Source organism: Pygoscelis adeliae, unplaced genomic scaffold (genome assembly GCF_000699105.1).
Source record: "Pygoscelis adeliae isolate BGI_AS28 unplaced genomic scaffold, ASM69910v1 Scaffold16, whole genome shotgun sequence".
Taxonomy (NCBI): domain Eukaryota; kingdom Metazoa; phylum Chordata; class Aves; order Sphenisciformes; family Spheniscidae; genus Pygoscelis; species Pygoscelis adeliae.
The window spans coordinates 5,619,400-5,639,449 of NW_008825162.1; the positions used below are offsets into that span (position 1 = coordinate 5,619,400).

Below are 20,050 nucleotides of genomic sequence, written 5' to 3' on the forward strand. Positions count from 1 at the left end.
GGTGGTGTTGGGTTGACGGTTGGACTCGATGATCTTGGAGGTCTCTTCCAACCTTAATGATTCTATGATTCTATGATTCTATGATCAAGCAACCTTGAAGATGTCCCTGCCCACACAGGGGGGTTGGATTAGATGACCTTTAGAGGTCCCTTCCAACCCAAACCATTCCATGTTTCTATGAGTAACATGAGGTAAAAATCCACAGTTGCAAACTGATAGCATGTTTCATTAACAGGCATTTGTCCAGTGATTTTTTTATTCATTCTTTATCTCCTTTGGAATTATTCCTGATGTACCAAAACATGGAAGGACCGTCAGGTTCTCTGTGATCAGTCAGTCACAAGATGGGTGGCAGCAAGGAAGTGATACAGTATTTATTTAGAATCGCAGGGTGTGAAAATGAATATAATTCACGTGATGAGGCAGCAGAAGGGTGAAAAGAAGTGAGATGCACCGCTGAATAGAACAGGATGTACTTTTCTGGCTTCCACTACATAGTGTCCTTTACAACATATGGGAAACATTTCCCAAATTTTCAGATGACATGCTAATATTTCTCACTAATAATGGAACCGGACTCATAGCCATTCTTGCATCTTGTCTTGTTTTTGACATGAAATACTGCTTTTTTACTTCATTCTGAACAAAGCCAATAAGCTTTCCAATGTCAGGGCAAGCAGCAAAATAGCAAAATACATTTTATTAACTCTTGGATGCTAAGAACTGCTTTTGATATCTCACAGAAAAATATTTATCCTACTGTGTGAGATTGCACATCTTCAGAGTACTAGTCAAATTAAACTTTAATTGTTGCTAAATTATATTTTGTGTAAATTGAGACATGAAAATGTAATTTTTGTTTCATTTTATGTACAAAAAAATCTGTTGAAAATTAAATCAGTTTTCATTTGGTAAAGATCGAAATTTTTCCATAGTTCTTAAAAGCTGGATTTTTTGCACCAGGAGCTTGTGTTCCATAGAACAATTGTCCAAGGAAAAATGAATATATATATATAAAAAAAGCATTTCATTGTGTATATTTTGATTGTTTCTAGTCAAGAGTGTCACTGCCCTGGGTAACAAGATATACCTTATTGATGTCTTCATTCAGACCGAGGAGAAAAGATGAGAGAATAGTAGATTTGGGACAGATGTCAGTCTCAGCACAGATTCTGTGGTGATAATCGTAATGCAAGGATCTGCAGAGACTGGAATCAGTGATGTAATCCTAGCTATTTGAGAGCATCCTTCCATACAAGGAGTCCAACTTACAGGCATCTTACCCTTCAGAGAGTTCTATGACTCAGCAAAAGCCTTTGGTTTTTGGGAGAGAAGTAAATGAACACACCATTTGCGGTGACGGGGAAGATTCGAGCCAAGCATCTGTGATCGCGTAGTCTAGATTGTCTGATATTACATCAGTCTGAAATTCTGCAAGAGCAGGAACTGGCATTCTTTCAACCCATTGGCACCAGATCCTTCTGCGTGTTGGTGTATGTAGTATGAATTCTGTGCCTGATCTGTGCACTTCAGTATGCCATTATTGTATAATTCTGCCGTTCTTAGAACTCCCTACACCTAAATTTGCCTCTTTCAAGCATGGAATTATTTTGATTTTTGTTTCAGATCTCCCCTGTGATCACCACCACATGTTCTTTTTTATTATGGCGCATGGTCTGTGGGACTTTTTTTTTTCTTTCTTTCTTTTCTGAATAATTCCTGAAAATACTATCTCCTACTTGAACGAAAATGCATACTCTGTTTTTGGACTCAGGATTTCCAGTGTTACCATGTCTAGTAGCCGATCAAGCTTTAATGGTCTTTTTGATTGGCTGAGTCTTTGAATGTTGCAGCTCATTCATCCACAGTTTTACTGGGATTTCTCCTGCTAAATAGATAGATAAGCTCTTGTTTTGCATCTCAAATTGTAGCTTGAGGGAAAGCAAGAATTGTATCTTTAGGCTCATATATTCAGCCTCAATACTCAAGCCCCACATACTCCTCAAGAAATATCCTGAAGTTGTCCCTTGGGTCCCACAGATTTCCTCAGCAGTATCCCTGAGTTCTGCCCATGAGGAATATAAAATATGTCAAAATATGCATTTGTTTTTAATCTGCCTTTAGCATATGAGTCTTTTGTCTGCCCTCTTCTTTCTCCTCAAGCAGAACAAAATAAAATCCTCAGAGGTAGAGCTCCAAGCAATTCGCTTTTGGAAGATGACTTTCTTGACAGCTGTCAGTGTCCCCTGAGCACTGGATTTCTGGATGCTTTCAGTATCTGACTCTCAAAACATCTGGCAGCAACACTATTTCCAAATATATTGACGTCCTGTGGCATTTGTGGTTGATATAGTTACTTTCAGGGTAGTAACTGACCCGTAAATCCTATGAAATCTTACATATCAATTTTCTCTTTGTTGGAGAGAGTTCCTCCTCCTGCAGGTGATTGTGGACTTTATTGTGAAATTGGTGTGATAATTATAGCAGAAATACTGGCAGTTCAGTGGTTTCCTGCAGAATTTTCTTTCTTTTTCTTTTTTTTTTTTTGAATCAGTCTTCTTTCCTCCTTATCATGCTACCTGCTTTGAAAATGAACGTCATCTGTATTTGATTTTGTACTCACAGAGTATAAGTGATTTCCCTGGTATAACACCGAGCACACCAAGCATTCTGCAAGGAGATAGCTAAGCAACCTGAGCGGCTAATTAAACGCTTTGACAATCCTCTCTCAAAAATTCTCCATCGCCTTCTTTCCTCTCCTCTTGTTTCAGTGCGTTGTGTACTAACAAGGAGGGTGCTGCTCTTGGGCTACCTTCGCTTTCTCTACTGATGTCCATATTCTCATCAGGGTTTGGTTAATGAAACCAAAAGGACATAGCACGATGCATTTACCTTTGATGAAGTTTTCTTTCTAAAGCTGTTCCTCGTCCTGGGTTGTGATCTCTTTGCGTGATCTGCCTGATCCTTGTCATGAACTAAGCAAGCCTGACATCTCTGTGTAGCTTTAGTAACAAAGTGAATAATAAAGGGACAAAACGTTTTTTTTTTTTTTATTTTTAAAGCTGGCTATCAGTTTAATTTGGTAGATTCAGTATTATTTGCTTTCTTTCTCAGTTCTTAGTCTGCATAATTTTATACCGTTATAGTTTGTCTTACATGAAGTGAATGTGAGATGGCATGCATTTCCCTCTTACAATAATTCTGGGTAGCTCAATCCTAACTACTGCGTGTATTTCAGTGTTATCAGTATTTTTGAGTATTAGAGAAATAATCAGAGGGAATTTATAATAGTAATTTTTTTATTTTGTATGGAGGTGTTTTGATCCTATTTAGGTTTTATTCGAAAAATATGGTCCTTGCTAAATACATCCATCCTTTTGAGTACTCTTTCTGTTAGAGTTCAAAACACTAAGTAACGTTGTTATTAGTTATCACCACTGGATTTCTTAGCTTATGCTTGATTTTCTACCCTTATGAAATTGCCAGCCCTTGCTTCCCCATAGCAATCGATTTCCGCCAAGCTACTGTGTGCTTTGGCAGAGATGTGAGTATTAATTCTCTCGCGGGTTCTTTTGCAGATACAGTCAGAGGTAGACATCACATTTCTGTCTTTTTTTTTTTCCTATTATTACGATTATTGTGTTGTTTTACTTCCTTTGTTTTGCTGTTGTTTACCTAGAAATTATGTGCTATACTTCCCTAATTTTCCATAGCAATGAATTATATTCCATCTCTATTTTTGCTATCGCTATTTTTGCTATTATTTTATAGAGTTAATCTTAGTTATTTATATCTTGGTTGTTTTTTATATTAATATATTTACCAGGTGATATTGGGTTTTTGGATACATTTGCTCAGAGAAAAACAGAGCTTTACAAGAATGGAGTACATTGTAGAACTCACTAAGCCAGGGAGCACTTAGAAAAAAAAAATACTGATTTCTTAGTATCATGAAGTGTATTTAACTGTATATCTGTAAGTGATAAAACCAGCGCATGTTACAATAGGCTTTTTAATGCAACAGGTTCAATCTATTTGATTAATTTGGATGTTTACCCTGTGACTTACAGTACCTTGCATAAGAGAATTGGTTTGTCAACAATTAACATTCCCCGCTTTTATGAAAGCAATACTTCGGGTAATAGAGTATTGGTAAACTGCAACCAATGTGCTAAAAATCTGTCTTCTGGCAATAACATTTCTGTGCATAAGAGCAGCTGAGAAATACTGTTCTATACTTATGCATAGACTTGAAGATAGAAAAACAGCTCTGGGGCTCGAAACTCCGTGTTACCAGCAGGTGGTGGTGCTGGCTTAGAAATAAGCAGTGACTGAAAAGCTTCCAAGAACTTTTTTATGTATTGCTTTTGTGAGGAAACAATTTTATTTAAAAAAAAAAAAAAAAATCTAATGTTTCAGATGGCTCGTTTTAATTGTATAGAAGAGTTTCCGAATAGGTATATACAGTGTAAGCACTTGTATATAAAACCAGCATGTATGTAAACATGCACAGCATTTTATACTTAGTTTACATACGAAAATGATATTATGACCTCACAGGTAACAGTTGTGTGAAGACCTCCATCCCAGAGGAATATTACAGCTGAACCTGAAAGAGTACTGGGGATCACTGAGCCTGATCCTATTAACATTTAATAAAATGGAAGTTTTTCCACTGATGTGGATGCAAGCCGGATAAGACTGACGATAAGAAAGCCAGAGTTAAATGTCAAGATTTCAATTCTTCTTGTTCAGAGACACAGACACTTGTACACCCAGGTAAACAACAGCCAAAAGGGAAAAGAAATTCAACGGTAGTGAAGTTTAAAAAGTAAAAAAAAAAATCCAATTTATTGGTGGCTTATTAACCACCTAGGAAAAAACCAAACTGAGCAATGTCCTCTAAATTGTGCATTTCAGAAGTAAGAAAACTCACTGGGAGCAAAGGAAGAATTCAAAAGGAAACAATCTTAGAAGTTAAGAATACAGTCCCCTAGATTTACAAGAAGTTTATGAAAAATCTCTTCTTTCCTCAACAGTGCTGTACTGGCAGGGAAATGGACACAGGGACCTAGTACGTCTTCTTCAGGAAATATGTTAATGAGAACACCTTCCTCACAAATTTATGTTTAAACTTGTCATGAGCAGGGTAGAGAAAAGGTTATTTCAGTTTAAAATTTCAGGATATGCAGGCTGGAATTACACTGGAAATGTGTATTTGTAAGATGTTGAGATAAATTGGCACTCTGAACTCGAAAACAAAGTAATAATTCTAATTAGATTTCTGCAGGATGAAATCTGCAGTTCCCAATGTTCTCCGGAAGGAAACAGTTGCGGCAAGACCTAGGTGAAATTTGTGGAGTCCTGCTCCAAAGAAGTGGGCATATAACTATCCCTTTCCTATGCACTGAAATATTCACTCTTCCTGAGGAACACAATCTATGCAGTAAATGCAAGATTTCTAATCCCAAGAAGCAGAGCAACCACCAAGGACTCCGGTGTTTACTTTTGCCCTTAGTTACTTCTAGGCATCGTATATTTTCCCACTGAATTTAATGGAGCTGAGGGAGAGTAAACAGCAAACTGTTCATAGGCACAATGGGGAGTGGCCTTTCAAATTTTTATTTTAATTTTTTTTTTTTTGATAGGAGCTTATTTTTTGTCCACATAGAGAACTTCACTGGGTTTAGCAGTGACTGATCATACTGTGAGCGTATTCAGTCACAAAGGGGAAACTTCCTTTCCTTTGTGAAAACAGGACCGATTCCTCCTACAGTTTGACAGAACTACGTAACTGCAGTCTGCCCTCGCTAGTGCTGCAACTTCTCCCTCCGCGTCCCTTACAGTTGGTGTCAAAATCCTCTCTGAGGCAATAGGACAAAGGACAATACACTTTGGATTGCTGTGTTTTGAGACAAGGATAGTCTATGACAATGCACTGAATTTAGAATTATGGGTGTGGAAATTCTACGATTTGCTGTGTGATGCTACTCTTAAAGAATCCCCCAAAGATACGCCTTTTGGCTTTACATGTCATGCCTTGGGGAACTGTCAAATTGGTGTCCTTTAATAGACAGTGTATTTTTTTAAGGAAAGAAAAAAGAAACATAGAAATATAAAAGATGTTACAGTTATTTGATGTTAAAGAGAGACGCTTCCATGTCTAATTAAAAAAAAACCCAAAACACTGTAATAACAATTTACTCATCACATATGCATGTGGTATGTTTTTATGGAATGTATTCCCAATGTACTTTCCAAACAGCAATAGCGATCTCACCATCTTATTCCTGGTAGATCTGAGAAAATTAGTGATTATGAGCAACATTTTCAGATAATTTAGTCACTTGAGTCTTAGCAAGAGCTATCAGTAAGGAACTCCGGTAAAAGGGAATTGACTGCAAGTGAGCAACCCAAGGCTGTGTAACAGATCAGTGGTAGAACTAAATTCCCAGTCAAGACATTCCCAGTCTTCTGTTTGTAGCCATGGGATCATCAGGTAGTCTATTAAAAAGTTAGCATGTGGCTTTGAGCAATCCTTTTGTACTTTGCTTCTGCCAGACGCAGCAGCTGGAGCTCTAAAATTAGAGTTCATAGCTGCTTGTGACACAGTAGGACGCACAGGGTCTGAACAGCTCTTTTCTGACACAGAGGGGTAACGTTTTGCTGTTTCTCCTCCTCAGTGTTCAGATAGTAGAACAGCTTGTCGTGATGAAATAACAGAATTTAAGATTTAGCTCGGAGAATATTTACACTCGCCATACCTGATGAGAGACTTTGAGTTTCCTTGTTCTCCAAAATGCACTCTCAAAAGACAAAGTCAATTCCCTTCACTTTGATGTTTGTCTGGAGAACAGACCCCCATGAACACAGACCACGTTCTGGTTTAACTTCTACAATTTAGACACATTTCAATTTCTTCACTCTTTCCCAAAATAAACTTTACTTTACCCAAATAGTATTCTGTAGGGGTGCAACATGTGGAGAAGTCAATTGGACAATTAAATGGACAGGGGAAAAAAAAAGTCCACTGATGCTTTTTTTATAACTTTTCATTTGACAGGTTTCCAATAACAATATAATGTCTTGAATAAACAAATACAGAGTGAATCATACATTGAGAAGGCAATGGAGAATGGAGACTAAAAATCAAGAAAAATGTATGAGGGAATACTAAAATCTGAATCAGAAAAGATGTTCAAGGTTCAATGGACCTATGACTTAGTCTAAATATAAATTAGGATTTGATTAGAAATTAAATAAAGTAGCTTTTTTTCTGCTGTGCACATTTGTCAGGGGAAAGGGAAGATGGCTGTTGCGTACAAAGTGTCACATTGTGTATATACTTCTGTGTAGGAACAAGAAACCAAGTCCATGAAATCTGAAGCCTTTCTTCTCTAAATTGCCCAAGCCAATCGTGAAATTCTGTATATATGGGAAGGCTTTCTTCCTGCCCCGTTTTAGCAGCTTGCACCTTGAAGCATGAGATACAAACAGCTCCTGATCTAAAGTCCACCGAAGTCAGTGTTAAGTGTTTTTTCTGACTTCAATGCACTTTAGATCAACCACAATTTGAACAGCCTTAAACCACTTCTTCGCTTGCTGAAGTCCTAGTAAGAGAGAACTGATAGCAACTGGTATCTCTGGAAAGCATTCGTCATAGTTATGCTCTTGAATTAAACTGGAGGAGCAAAGGAAAAAAGTCAAAGTTCTAAAGTAACCTTAGGGGGTTGCTCTACCCCTAAAAATAAATTAAAGTAGTGTAAAACCATACCCTGGACTTTTTTCGCCGGAAGATTCAAGTTAAAAGTTTGCTGGGTTTCCAAACACCTTTGCAGTCTATCTTTCATTCTATATACACGTGTAACCCTAAAAGCTCAGGAACTTAAAGTTTATCATGGTTTCACAGAATATCAGAGCAGCCGTCTAGAATACATAACAGGGTCCAGCCTAGCAACATTCCACATTTTCTATTAACTGTCTTTTTACAGCATTCAGGGAAAAGCAAAGGTGAGGAATATATCTGTAGCTGAGTTTCCATCCTTCATGTGTGAGGAGAATGAAGACTGGAAGACTGTGTATTATTAATATAGAATTTAAGCGTTGGATGTCAATAGGAAAAAAAAAAAGTAGAGCAATGCATTTGTTGTTCAGTTTTATATACCTTTAGCCAAAAGGTGCAAGCCTGGGACAGAAAGGGGGGGAAGAAAAAAAGAAAAAAAGATGTTTCTTGGACCGCACTGTTTCAAAGAGAATGTCTCATGTAAGCACCGTTCAGTATTTGTAAAATGTTCCGAGATGATGCATTCTTGACATTCTCGGATCTTGATGTTTTCTTATTTGCTTCAGGTGGCACGCACTGCAACTAAAAGCCAGGGAGCCTCACCTGCTTTTCTAATGGTACTAGTACGTAGAGATACGCAGCGTATCTGTTTCTCTTTGTATAAAAGAAAGCAATGAAATGCGTTTCCCTGAGTTTGTAATGCACATAGAAACCAAAACAGCAACCCTGTTTCATTTAAATTACCATTTCAGACACCAAGCAAACACTGCTCTGCAGTTTCTAAAATTAACATGCTTGTATCTCACCAAGCACCACTGCATTGTAGTTTCTAGTCAATGATTTCATTACATCTGTTACCACCAAAAAATCAAGTAATAATTATAAATTTATAAAATAAATAAAGTGATTTTTAAAGGGGATGGATAATATTTTTTTCCCAACAAATAACAAATGTTCTGATTAAACCACATTTTGATACTATGCTAAATTCCAACCCCAACTGATTGGGCACATTTTCTTTACTGAAACTACCTTTGATAAGAAATGCATTACAAACTCATCAGTTTAGCTTCCTGTTAACAAAGAGACAGCAGCCGTCTGGATTATTCTAGATCCGCAGTGAAACTGCCACACTACGTATGCTCAAACTAAAGCTGTGCAAGTTTGACAAGGGGCAGATGAATCCAGGAGTTATTGTGCAGGGGTTTAAGTCTATGCGGCAGCTGACGGTTGAAATAATCATCTATACATCGCTCTGAGCTAGCTGGGGAAAGGTTGAAGCTGTATATTTTCAACATATCTAGCCTAATGGTTAATCTGTTGTCTTGTACAGGGGGTGCTGGGTGGAATCACAGCAATAGCTGACAGTTTGGAGGAATTGCTGTGGGTATTTTCAGTTGCCTGATTCACAAAGTGGTAGGTAGCAAAGTCTAAACAGGCTTGTCATTGAAAGAGGGAAGTCATGCTCACTGTCACTCCCATCAAAAGAACTCTGGTAGCCAAAAGCTCAATCAACATATTGATTATTTGCATTTAGTAATACGGAGCTGCAGCTCGTCTTCACCCACCACGATGGAGCTGAGCTTTATCGAAGACGTGCCAGGTTGCAGAACAGTGATTGCTCCTTTGGAGTTCAGCTGGGAAGATGCTTAGGAGAAAGAGAATGGTTAAGTTGGGGGGAGAAAAAAATGAAATATTTTTTCAAACCAAGACAGTTTAACTGTTAAAAACACTCTCTGTACTTCTAGTGCTGGATCTGGCGTATCTGCACAGTGACATGGCATTACTCACTGCAGAGATTAAGGGGGTGCAGTATGAATTAGACTGAAACAAAAATGAAGTATCTGCAAGTGACAGCTCTGGCTGATGGCTGACTATGAAGGAAAACACTGTGCTAGTGTCTGGCGAAAAACGGTGCTGAAAGCCTAGCAGCTGATAGAGATGGGGGAGGAAAGGAGCAGTGGGTATCGGTGGTGGTTGTTTAGAATGTCTGGTTTTGGTCAGGATATTTTTTCTCCTTTAAAACACATTTTCATCGTCCCTTCCAGGCAAATCATGCTGAAGCCAGTTTCAGCCATTTTGTTGAAAGCACTGTACTGGTATTCTGCCTTGTTACATTTAAATTAAAGCTCAGCCCAGTTTTAAGTTGTGGAAAGTGTACGCTCACAAAGAATAAATAGAGATTGCCATAGGCATTAGATTAACTACATTGGTTGTTTTAAAAATGTTTGGGGAGTTTCAGATTGCATTTCAAATTATCTTCATTATAATAAATAAAATGTATAGAAATAGAAACAGGCATGATTCCCTAATGCAGTCTGTAGGCAAGTGTATATTCACTGAGCTTGAAAGGGAGTTCTTGAGGGTGGGGGGAAGGAATAGGAATGTATGCAGCTTCAAAATACCTTTACATAAATCACATTAATATCTCACATTTTATAGGCATTTTTTATCTGTCTAATGTTGACAGGTTTCTCGGGCAGGTTCTGTACAGCATTTACCAAAAGCAGGTAGTGTTCACCCAGGGTGCAATTAGGAAATACTACAGAAACCATGGAATTTCTTACTCTTACTCTACTCTTATCCACTTCCTTATTGTTTGCCATTTTCAAAAAGCTATTCAAAATTTACTCTCAAAATGACCGGGAAGTACCTCTGTTCTTAGTTAACAATAATAATGCCTTGTGGATACATGACAAGCGTCCTGAACAGTTCTAATGAACTTTGGCAGAATAAACGATGCAGGCGGCACACTCGTCCTGTGACCATTTGCATTGAAAATAAAGGCATATGTCATATTAGACAAAGAGAAACTAATCTAACTAGGACTAGAAAATAGTTCTGTCTAAGTAGACACGCTGGTTCTAAACTCATCACATGCTTGGAAGAGAACCCTTGTGGATTTGGAGGTTGTGGTTTAACATTGCACAGTGGTACAACAAATTACCCCAATCCAGACAGTTTGGTTGCCAAACCTAGTGAGGCAGTGGCACTATGTAAGGATGTATTTAGTTCCATATAATTAACAGCAATCTTTGTTTCCCAAATACGTTTTCTATGGAAATCAGCCCACGCAGTGGTGCAAGCACCCAATCAGCTTTTTAAGAAATTATTAATAAAAAGAAACTGCTTTTGCTGAACAACAGGATGCTATAAAAAACATAAGCGTTTTAGGTTCTGCACATTATAGTATGGATCTGCAGAAGTGACAGTGTTGGCCTGTATTTCTCACCTAGTTGTGCAATACTGCGTGATCTGAAAGCACAGTAATATCTTGCGTTCAAAATTGCACCTCTGCGCTTGCACAGGTAGTTCCACGTGTGCTTGCGTCTGTGGCACAGTGCACATGTACAACTGGACAGGCTATTTAGACTAACAATAACCAGGTTTACTATTCTAGGGTAAAAAATATATAATTGTATTAGAGGAATGGAGAAAGGGATAATTATCTCTACCAAAGTTAGGTTATTCAGATATTATACTGTAATCTTTGCTTTTCGAGATTGAGTAAAAAGACATGAGCCATCAGAAAGAAACTTGTCCTATGAACAAGGTATTTCCTAATCATCCACTGTGGGGCTTCTTCCATTTTCATCTGAAGCAGCTGAGGTCTGGTCAGAGGCAGGAGGTTAGAAGTCATGGGATGAAACTGGTAGAACTTTTAAATCTGGAATAATTTGACAATATCTGCCATTGTTTAATGTTTTGCTTTTCAGTGGTAGTACCATATCCACACTGTTGGAAATGAGTGGAAGTAGGATATGTTTGAAGCAGCTCAGTCTGCCTTCATGCTGAACAAGATCATGTGATGCTATTAAATATGATGCCAAGCTCAAGCTATTAAGCTGTACCGAAAGACAAGGTATTTTAGTTCTGGCTCATGCTGTGCCACTGCAAGTACAAAATCTTGGGAAAGCTTGCTTATAGCTGCATGGAATATGCCATAAGACATACACTGTTGTGGAAGTTTAGTGCTTAATAGTCAGGTCTGGTATCTGAAACCATCGCTTACTGAACTCCAGAAGAGACTCCAAAAAGATTATGATGTTTCTTAAACAACTTGATTGGAGCGTGGATAAGCATTATTAATAGGTTTTGGTTTTTTTCTACCATTGTATGTGAAGACACTTTGATGCAGGCATGTGTATTTATAAAGATTATTTCCACTATTACTGTCTGTAGTTTAAAAATAGAACCGAATTGATGCATTTCAAAGTGTTCAAATACATGCTTGACCAGTGACTTCTGTAGGGAGATAGGTCTCTGAAGATACATTTTATCATCTGAAAATTGGTTCACTGGAGGAATATCAAAGATAGAAGTACAAGATTTGACAAAAACCCGGTAACTCCGAGGTAAGATTGATAATTTTCAAGTAGTGTATCCAATATGAGACACAGCATTTTTTGTGGCGGTTTTGCTAATCAAAGATCTGTGCTATTCTGCAATGATTTAAAATCTGTGTGAGCTCTCATGAGTATGCATTATTATCATTATACTTTAAATGTTACTACTATTAGCAAAGAGCAGAATAACGTTGTGAGTTAGACTCTAGTTCTGTTTTCACTGATTTTTCTATCCACCTAAGTCAGAATAGCAGCAAGCCATCAGTTCAGAGATCATTGAATGGGAACGGATACTTTGTCACCAAATAGTTGAACCTTGTTAAAAAGTGCATTCAAATGACTCTGGTAATTCACATATAATCACCTTTTTCTGTGAGAGAGGCAGATTTTGTGCTTGAACGCAAATGGCCAGCATGTGGATGCTCTTTACATATCTTTCCCGTTACCAGCTAGTGTTTCTAGCTGATGGTAAACTAGACAAAGATGCCAAAAACTTGCCGACCTCCTCAAACAATTTTGAGCTACTGTCTACTCGAAGTTCTTGGAAACTTTGAGGCAATTGAAACATATGGAAATAATGCTGCCAGATTATCAGTCCATAAACTACTCCCTACCTAACCTCCTCACCCCATAATACATAACAGAATATAAGATCTTAGTGGCTCAGTAATATACCTTCTTCTCTGTAATATACTCAATCAGAATGAAACAAGCATTAGGAGAAGATCATTACTGCATATTTTTACCAGAAAAACATTTTATTATTGTCTTTTACAGGGGATGGCATTTGCTAGAGGTATTAATTTGGGGTTTTTGTTTAATTAGCTTTGATATATTAGAAATGGAAGACTAAGAATCACAGTTTCAAGCTAAAGCCATATTCAGGAAACTAAATTTATTAACTTTCTTTTCAGAGGTGCAATGTATGACCTCCTGAAATTTACAGTATTCAGCACTTCTGAACACCCAGCAACTTTTATGTAGGTTCCTAAACATCAGTTTAATTCCATAAGTATGCTTGCACAATTTTGAAGTGTTGACCTTACTTTTTTCTATTATTCCTTATTTATTTTAATAGCAGCAGAGTGCTCTACCTCCCCTATCATTTTCCGTAGATCCAAAGGAATAAACATCTTCCACAGCTAGTAAATCTCAAAGCTTTTATCAACATGTGGGAAATAAGCGTTGCCTCAGACACACTTACCCTAGGATGGGATTATTGCTTAAAGATGATAATATTGTAGAATAATCCTTTTATAAGAATTCTTTTATAAAAAGCCATTTTTAGAAAAAAACCTTAAGAAAGCTGCAGGTATAAACCTTTATTTCAGCTGTAGAAACTGATACTTTAAGCTTTAGAGTCTGTAATTCCATATAATATCAAAATTGATTCATGCCTGTGGTTTGAAATAGTTTTTCATACAAAGACATTAATTTAAATTTTTTCTTATTATTTAGAAGTAAAGAATGCAGCTAGATCAAGTTACCCAAAATGTTCGTATCAATTCAAGAATGCAACTACTAATGCATTGGTTGGTGCCAAGTCCACTGAAGGAATCCCGGAACCTGTTCCACTTGTTAATAACCGTAAAGGGAGCCTCTTCCTACCCAACAACCCCTCGCTGCTGCACCTTAACTTATTGAGTTCTGTTGAACAAGGAAAATCTACGTACTGTAGATTGCAAAGGGCTCTCAGCTTGCCTGTAAAATACCGCTACCACTCCCAAAAGCCTGGGTTGAACCAAGATCTCCGTAGGTAGCCCCGTAGTTGGATGCATAAGGCAATACCGATCGGTTTGTGCATGGTTTGGCAGTCTGTTTTCAATGCGACTATGACATTACTAATGCTCTGTTAAGTGCTTACAGATGTGGGTTTCTCCAGATGTGGTGATTAATAAGTTAATCAAGATAGCTAGTCAACTAATGTTTCTGGGTGGTTTGTGCTTTACCTTTCATATGGTTTATTCGCTCTGAAGCTTTTACATGCTAGGCAGAATGAGTTTACCAGGTATTCCAGTTCGTGTGATGTTCAGTAACACAGATGTTATTTCAAATTCCAGCTCTTTTTGGGGTCTAAGAGACAGTGTCTGTAAACTGTTCTGCTAGTGACCTGGGAGAGGCAGTGAAGGAGACAGATTTATTTAAAAAATAGTAACAAAATAACAAAGAAAAAAGTTATGAACTTGTCTACTGTTTCTGAAAGACATTCCCTTTATTTTGCTTAAAAAATGAAATGAGGATAAAAGTCAAGTAATATATTGTTACAGATGTTCAGCTCCACATTAAGGCTGTTAAAATTACCAGCACATCTTAAATCAATTCATGGAACATTGTCTGGAGGTTATGTCATTGAAATAATGAATCCTCTTTACTCAAGAATAAGCAAACATGTTAAAACATCGGTGTAACTTTAATTTAAACTCCAGCATAAACCGGAGCATCTGAAGCCTCATTAGACTTGCCTGACATTTTTCTAGCACTGAGTCTTCCTGAACTGCAAAACTGTTAGATTCTCTGCCTATTAGACAAGTGAGCACTGGGTTGTTACAACAGCACATTAAGTGTTATACTTAGGGATGTGCAAACAAGCTCTTGAATTTTAGTAGAACTCAGAGGCTGGATTGAGTTCCGATTCTATAAAATTCTGTGTCCAATTCTTGAACTTAGTTGCAATTTTCATGAAAGCTTGTAAAGGAAGTCTGCATAATATAATATGACTGTATTTTAATACAAATCCTGTAGCACGAAGACATCAAAAATACTAAAAATGGGGACACATTCTCATTAACAAAAGCGCTAGGTCAAACATACAACATCAGAGTTGAGTTGTCATATATCACAGCCCATTATTCAAATACGGTTGTCTTTCGTAAGAACAAGCAAATTTAAGACTCCCTTTTAAATTAATGCAGACACAGGAACCATGAAACTAAAATGATATTTTATGGCTTTACTAAAAATTTTGCTAGATCTATTTCTTTAAATATGCAGGAAATTGATAAGAGTATCTGAAGGATAATAATTAAAAATGTTTTATATCCTACTTCCTACTAAGAAGCCACTCGTGAGTTACCATTGCAACATTTTTGGGAACCAAGCCATAGGTAATGGTGTCCATTATATACCATCCACATATTTCAGTTTCATGGATTCCTTTCCCCCATTCTTACGCAGCTGCGTTTTTAAACGGCAGACGCCCTGTAAACTCTGCGCAGGGATTTCACTGAAAAACAAACTCTTGTTTGGATGTGGTATGATTAAGATAGATCACCTTTCATTGCTGCAATGAGAATAAATGGCTTCCTTGCTTAAGCAAGGCATTGCTTTAGCAACAAATTGAGATCCCTCAGAAGGCTTTGCTAATAGGTATTAACTAGTGAGCCACATTAACCTTGGACTTTCCAGGGAATTGGTGACAGTAACACAGTTTGAATATGACAAGCTCATATCCAAAGAGGGAGCTTATTTATTGTAGATGCAGTACCAAAAATAACTGCAGACTGCTAGAAATCTAGTTCTAGAAATGGTTATTCTGGATGATGACTAGTAAGACTTTGGACAGCAGGGTAGCATCACCTGGCAGCACCGGAGAACACAAATGATGGACCATATAGTACAAAAGATCTTTAATTGGACAGCAGGGTAGCATCACCTGGCAGCACTGGAGAACAGAAATGTTGGACCATGTAGTACAAAAGATCCTTATTTTACTAACTTTCAGTATTTGAAAGGATCAGACAGGAGTCTTATTAGCTAGCCAAAAACTTGGAAAAGTACTCTTTTTTAATAGTTTTCTATTGTTCATAGCAATATTTCCAGCTATAATATGATCTACAGTTGACTTGTGTTAATGTAAGATTTTGCACATGGTCCTGATGGCTATGTATCTTCCTTAAACTGTTAAAATAGTATAACAATACACTGATGGTGCAATACTGAATCTCTTGACAAACGTTCTGTAGCCCCATGCTGGCAGATTAAATTAAGTGAAATTCAGAATTTTTACTACCAAGAGAGCAAAACGTATCAGTTTTGCTGGTTTCTGGAAGGAACATTTTGCATGGTTCTTGTTCCTTTGATCTTTTAAGTGGTGGATTCATCAGACTGGAACTGAATATTTATATCCCATAAAGAACAAGAGAGCACAGTGTATATCTTGAAAGCAACCTATTGTCTGTGTGGAATAGCATGTGAATAACTTTTTGATAGACAAGTTTAAAACAAGACTAGGCCATTTCCAAGAGAGCGATTTGTAGAGGGTGTTCTGAAATGCACAAGTACTTGCACTTTGTTATCATCAGAAATAGAAAGATATTCTAACAAAATAATTCTGTGCATATTCACTTCATGTTACAAATAGCTACATGCTGAAGTGATCTCGTTTAATCCGAACAAACTGTCACAGAAAGAAAATTTCAACTTGTATATTTCTGAGAATTTTCTATGGGCTTATTTATCTCTCAGCCAAACAAAGAATGGTACTTGACTAATCGTCAGTAAGCATTTCTACTATAGGACTCTGACTTGGAAAAGAAGAAAAGTCAAATGATAAGGGAATGGCTTTGTCTTTGGGGATGCTGCCCAAGAAGAAAAAAAAGCTTAGCTAAATAAATCACTATTAGACAGTCATTGCTCTGATCTAGGTATTACCTTTTACACCACTCTTTGGGGCATTTGTTTGGGGGTTAGCTTTTTTTTTTCTTTTTTTTTGGTTTTTCTTTTGCAGTGCTTTCTTTTGTTTTGATTCCCTTGATGTGTTAGGTGATGCCAGCTCCTTTAAAAAGACAGGACATCTGTCTTTTCAGGTCCCAGTCCTTCGGTCCTGACCAAGGCAAAATGAAGTTCCGTAGCAGACTTGGGCAAACAGACAGACATGACAGGCTAGAATGCAGTCTGTAAGAAAATAGTGTCAGAAGAGGGTTATAGCAGAAGGATATTGCTTAATTTCTTCCCAGTTAAGTCTAGGGCACGTGACATATATCCAGGTTTTGTTGTTCCTACGTAGCTCATTGCGAAAAGAATTTTTTTTCCCAGCCTCTGCTTGTGCACTGCTAATGTGTATTAAGCTCTTTTAATATAGCTGCTGCTGCTGCTGCTGCTACTACTACTACTACTAATCTCTTTCCTTTTAGCTTTAAAGTAACAGCTTCCTAGGCATCAGTTATATTATCTTCTAGTTCGTTTTTCAGTTAACAGTAGGATGGGGAAAAAAGTGTATTTTTCCTTTTTTATATTAGAATAATTCAGCATTAGTGTGAATTTGAGAAAGCAGGCATAAGATAATTCCCTTTGATAGCACATGTAAACCTTATGCGCAGATTATCAAGTGCAGTAACAATCTTGAAACAGTAATGATGATGGTTAATTCTTCTAGATGAGTTATTAGGAAGCTGCACTTGTTTAAGCAATACGTATTGTGACATAGGTTATCCAAGAGTAGTTGACGATTGGCAAAACCGTAAGTGATTTTACATCTGGAAATCGAGCTGTCATTGAAAGTGCACCTCATCCTCATTAAAAGATTGCATAACACATGCATCCTCTGTTATACAGGTATTGTCTCCCCACTTCCATTCAACCTCATTCTGTTCACTCCTGTTAAAACTCCCTTTTGTGAGAAGGGTAGAGCGATGAGGTCTGACTTGTGCTGGAGATCTGTGCACAATGGCAGGCTGCGTTCACGTTCCCGACTAACTGAATCATTGAACATCAAGGCATTGAATATTTTACATCTCTTCATGAAGACTCTGTTGTTTGGCATGTGAGGAGCAAGAACCAACTGGTGTCTAGTTCATTAGCAAAAGCAGGCTGGCAGCTGTTATGTTGGTATTGCAAATAGTACTTTATCTTTCTGGGAATATAGCAGAGCACTAATTCTACTTTTCTGTAGCGCAGATTAACTGAAAATAACTCTAAGAATAACCCGAATGTGGTTCCCCCCCCACTCTGTTTTTGAAGTATGAAACCAATTTGAACGCCTGTGTTCAAAACCCTGGTATTCTTCCCTGCTTCTCCTTCAAACCAATCTCTTCGACTAACATGTATTTGATTTTTATTACTGTTGGGCCTATGTTAGCAATGAAGTATCAGTGCGTGAATGGACATAGAGTGTGTGTTCTTTGCTACTTCACTTGTATTTCGTATTGCACTTAGAGCAGTACTTAATCTCATGAGTTCCTTATATTTCCAGTTGAAGATGAGCAGCCGTCGACACTATCACCCAAAAAAAAGCAGCGAAATGGAGGCATGCGAAATTCACCCAACTCCTCACCCAAACTGATGAGGTAAGACTGTAAGAAACTCATATCTTCATCTCCTTTCTCCCTTCCTTCCTCTTCTCCTCCCCCCACATCAAAAATAAGGGGAGGGGTGGAAAAAAAAGATTGTTAGATGGTTTCTGAAAGGCTGAAGTATTTATTCTGTCAGCTTGTCAGCAGTTAATGATAGAGCTGAAAAAAATTCTGTCATGAAAAACAGTTTGAAAAGCTGTTTGAAAAATACATAGGCTTTAAAGTCTTAGCTGTCACCCTGTCCTGTCCGTGTGTAGTTCTTAAACAGCAGTGGCACTAATGATAGCACTAACCAATCAGGGGAACTCATGTGGTTAGTTTGCCTCAGGCAATTCTCTTTTTGTTGGATTCCCTCTGAGTACTGTTTTCTGTACTTAAGGCCATATGTGAGATGTATCATCACAATCAAAAATGAACCTGAATATTACCTTCCTTTTATCCTGTCGATTGAAATCAAATTTCTGTTAATTGATTTGGACTGATAAAAAAGTCTAATAATCTATGTACTTGCCAAAGCAAAGTTCAAAACTAATGCAGATTTACTCAGGCTAAAAGCACATTAATTATGGAATACAGGGATTTTTTAAAAGGGTAGTATATACTCTGAAAGCAGGTGATGAAAACATCATCTTGTTAGTGATATTTTTCCCCTGTTGCTATGTGTACATTATTTTACAGCGGTCCGCCTTTGCGTAACTATGTAGTTTCCTTCCGTAGGACAAATTACCTCTAAGAGATTTGTTAAAACTGGAACTGCAACAAGAAATTGGAATCTATTAAGATAATACGGCATTTGCATTCTGTCTCACCGTGCATCACCTTTTGCCTGCTCAAGTCAGTCAGAACAGGATCAGATAGCGGACGTGGAGTTTTCTACAAGGAGACTGTTCCTGCTCTGGTTTTGCATATCTAAAGTAGCCAGGCTAGAACCTCAGTCCATAATTGTATCCAGAACTAAATACCATAGCAGAGATTTTCCACTGCATATATATATACACGCACACAGAAAAATGTAAACTTATTTACATATATAAACAGACACATTCGTGCAGTTTGGGGGTTTGGGTGTATGTATAACTGTAACTGCTCTGCAGTCACAGAGGTTAAGTGAAAAAAATGAATACAAATATATAGTTTTTTCCATATATAAAATCACTCGTAGCTTTTATTGTTGACAATGATTTTGCTCCTTTAACAATTCTGGATACAGCTAGGTAATATTCCTCTTTGTATTTCAGTCAGTAGACTGGAATTTTGTTTGGCCAGTTACAGAAGCATCCATATTTGTTTATTGTTACTGCAATATAGGGCATATTCAAGGACGTAACTTCTACAAGTTGTCTTCATCTCTGTTTAGACTACAGAACCAAAAGTGAGATTGATTCACAGAGGAAAATGCATCCAGCTGTGGCTTTTTTTTCCTATTGACCATCTATTTCTGTTAAATGTGTCATTAAAAGTTCTCTGCCTTCCTGTTAGCTCAGCCTTGCCCATATGACACTGATTTACATGCTTGTTTACAGTTTATGAGGAAGAATAAAATGAACATACTGGCAAGCTTCTCATTTTTATGATGCCAGTTGTCATGCTACATCATTTTCAATTTACTTACCTTTGGACGGTCTTCTTAT

At 37.5% G+C, this 20,050-nt stretch overlaps 1 protein-coding gene across 4 annotated transcripts in view; it reads left to right on the forward strand.

Moving 5' to 3' along the window:
* KCNMA1 (potassium large conductance calcium-activated channel, subfamily M, alpha member 1) overlaps positions 1–20,050 on the forward strand; it is a 513,257-nt gene that overhangs the window by 426,827 nt on the left and 66,380 nt on the right. For 3 of the 4 annotated variants that reach the window (XM_009328723.1, XM_009328725.1, XM_009328724.1), the window contains one exon: positions 18,320–18,413. In XM_009328723.1, the coding sequence (XP_009326998.1) occupies positions 18,320–18,413 (94 nt within the window). Of the gene's footprint in view, positions 1–13,590; positions 13,662–18,303; positions 18,414–20,050 lie in introns of all 4 variants that reach the window. The other variant, XM_009328726.1, reaches the window with a different exon arrangement.